At 22.3% G+C, this 3,584-nt stretch overlaps 1 protein-coding gene across 1 annotated transcript; it reads left to right on the top strand.

The window, feature by feature from the left end:
* Positions 1-2,705: 2,705 nt before the first annotated feature.
* On the top strand, positions 2,706-3,584 carry PGO_003870 (hypothetical protein; the record flags this gene model as incomplete). Its single annotated transcript, XM_028691380.1, has 2 exons — positions 2,706-3,248; positions 3,380-3,584. Coding segments are annotated over 2 exons (748 nt in total), but the record flags the coding sequence as incomplete, so codon positions are not given.

Below are 3,584 nucleotides of genomic sequence, written 5' to 3'. Positions count from 1 at the left end.
AAAAAAGGTTTAGACACGCTTAAAACAAAGGGAAAAAATTAAAATATTACATTCACTCCTTAATATATTTCACATATATGGAAAATGAACATATAATATAAGAAATACTTCATAAATGTTAATCATTTTGTGTTCATGCTTTTTAATGAAATTGTTATGCCATGTGTGTTAATTGTATATATATATTTTTTTTTCCATATAACCTAACGGTGTCTTTTTCCAAAAAATTTAAAAAAAGTTTTTTTCGTAAACATCAAAATTTTAATGGAACATTATTATTACGTAGTTATTATCAGAACTATGTAAACTTAAAGAGGTCGCCTTATAGAACAATGCAAGAATCATAATATTAAATTAATAACATTTTAAATAAATTAAAATAATACTCAAGTTGTACATTAAATCTAATAAGGAAAATAATAAAATTATAAAGTTATGAACAAGTAGCAGGATTAATTAATAAATTAATGAATAATAATGTTCAAATAAAAAATTGCATTGCATATATTATATAATACAAAAATATATTCCTAAATATAAATATATTTTGCAATAATTTAGGTAAATGGCAATCAAATGGTATATTTTAATTTTTAAGTAGCACTTAATTTTCCTTTGGTTATGGGTGTAACCCTAACGGGAATATTTTGCAATGTCTCCTGATAAAGTAATAATACAATAAATAATGTAATTCAAGAATAATGTGTATTTTAAATTTTAAGGGAATATTGTGTAGTAATATAGGTAGTTATAAGGTGAATATACATTTTGATGCTTTTTTAGAATAAATATCCTTTGAAGAAATAAAATAAAAAATGTAAAGAAATAATTTGATTGAAAGTCTATTATTCTGTTTTCCTTATACATAATACACAATAATTTATAAAACGAAATATATAACTTATAAATAAACTAAAACTACATGAATATTTATTTGTTAAATAATGAGTATAGGAAAAATAAATAAAAAATCTAACAAGTATTCTATACATTGTCTAAAACACAATTTTTAGTAAATGTAGCTTAACACTGGATAATAATATCTTTGTAAACTTACAATAATTTTTATTAATTTCCCATAAATTATTTCATCATCCTCTTTAAAGTTTAATTCTACATATTGTTCAATCAACAAAAAAAAAAAAAAAAAAAGTAGTTATAAATATTATTTTTTTCCTTTAAAATTCCTCATTTATTATATGTAATACTTAACGTATTTTAAAATATATAAATTACAAATTAACCTGTTAACCTCAAATATTTTAAAGCTTTAAACATCATTTTATTATTGGTTTACAATATAACAATATTATGTATTATTTTTCATTGACATTGGAATAAATGATATGTAAGCTCTGTGTGAATAAAAGTCCTTTTTTTCTGATTTAAGTATCTATATTTAGCATATAAATAAAAGAAACTATGAATAACTTTAATAATCAGCTAATATATCCAATACTATTTTGTAAATTGTGGAAAAACACAGAATTAACTCACAACATACTGGTATATATATATGTCATATGAAACATAAGATTCCTTTATTAAAATCTAATAAAAAGAAACGCATAGTAAAAACTATATTTTTTTTATTTTATAATTTCTTTAATAACATAAGAATATTTCAATTAATAAAATATGATAAACTCGATTATTTACAAAGTTTAAACATAATAACCATACAGAAAACCATAAATTAGATGATAATCAATCAAAGTATAAAAGAGTAGTTTAAACGAAAAGTTCATATGAATGAGAAAAAAAATTCTTAATAAATTCTTTAATAATCTTTTATCGTATGTTTTATTTTATTTCCTTATATTCGTACTATATGTGTTAAAGAGTACATTTTATAATTTATAACACATTTTGGATATTTTTTAAATTTACTATTCCTGAGAAAATTTTATATCTTACGTTTTTACAAACATTTTATAGTGATTTAAAATATGGACATAAAATTATCTAAAAGGAACTCATAATTAAAGACGTATGTATATTTTTTTTTTTTTTTAGATGTATTAATTTATGAAATGTTATTTTTTAAACATGCAATGCAATTTTTGTTGTTTTATCTATTTTTTTATCTACAAAAATGGTATAAAATTCATCATGATTCGTAGTGCATAAAAAAGAGTTCAGCATTTTAATACATTTTACTTAAAATTATATATATATTTTGCTTATGTAAAATTTTTTTTTTTTATGACAAAATTTTTTATTGACTGCAAATTTCGAAGTATTAATCTATATTAAATGTTATTTTATCCCACATAAATTATATATTATTTATATGTAAAGTCATATTTCAGAATGTATAATAGTAAAGGTATAATTTAAGTACTTTTGGAAAACATTTATAGCGTAAAAAAAATTTTTTTTTTAAAACATCATTTCTGTAACATTCGTTTTCTAATACTAAATGCAATATTATTTCGATATGGGATTTATAAAATCGCTATAACTTTTTTATTAATAGACGTGATGATTTATTTATGCTGATTGCAACATAAGTCATTATTCAATGTAATTTCCCTATACAAAATCGGTACATGTAGGTATATCTAATTATATTTTATAGAAAGGCACCAATATGTATTAGCTCAATAGGTTTTTTCGTAATTCAAATAGGGCATATACTTTTTAGAGCCCAATATTATGTATGTAAATGAATATAAATTAAGCATCTCTAATATTATATTATTATGAACTATGATATAAACAATAATATGAAGAAAAAAATAGAAAACCATAAAAAATCATCCGAAAAATGCAATAGAAGCACGTATCAATCAGTATATATTAAGGGTACTATATTATGTGAGCATAATAGTGATAGTTACATAGAAACTGCTAGAAAACTGAAAAAATGTAACATCTGTTCCATACATGCATTGTTATCTAAGTTATTTAATTTACCCTTGACTTTAACCCATAATATGTGTTTGCTAAGTTTTATTAAATTAATAGGAATATATAAGTTATTCATATTACAATTTACTGTTGCAATGGCACAATCAGAAGGTCGTGGGGAAGAAGGTACGGACTGCACCCATCGAACAAATGGAGATAATGGAGGTACTGAAGCATATCAACTTTTGACAAAAGTTAATGATAAATTGTGTCCATTATGCACAGCTATTTTACAAGAATACAAACAATATTGTGGACAATATTATCTAGGAATTGTAGTTCCCCTAGTTACACTTATTGTCTTAATCTTATTTTTTCAGTACATATGTATTAAGGTAAATAATAATTCGATTTAAAGAAAAATATAATATAAATAAAAAATTTTATAGATTACATTATTTTGAATTCATAATTGTGAAATAAATATAACTTTATATATCTGGTGTGTTTTCCATTTTTATATTAGTGCTGCAGATCTTCGAAGTCACGTAAAAACAAAAAAAAAGAAGCAGATTTGCGTATGAATTCTTTTGAACCACGTTATGAGCGACCACATAGACATATGTATCATGGACATGTGTATGGTGAAAGCATGCAACAATCAAATATGTTTCCGGGGGATAGAATGCACCCAAATAAGCATCGACAACCATTTATGTATCAACAGGCAG

The sequence above is a fragment of the Plasmodium gonderi genome (assembly GCF_002157705.1).
Source record: "Plasmodium gonderi DNA, contig: Pgo-contig_579, whole genome shotgun sequence".
NCBI lineage: Eukaryota > Apicomplexa > Aconoidasida > Haemosporida > Plasmodiidae > Plasmodium > Plasmodium gonderi.
The sequence above is the reverse complement of the archived record's forward strand: the minus strand, read 5'-3'. Positions and strand labels throughout refer to the sequence as shown.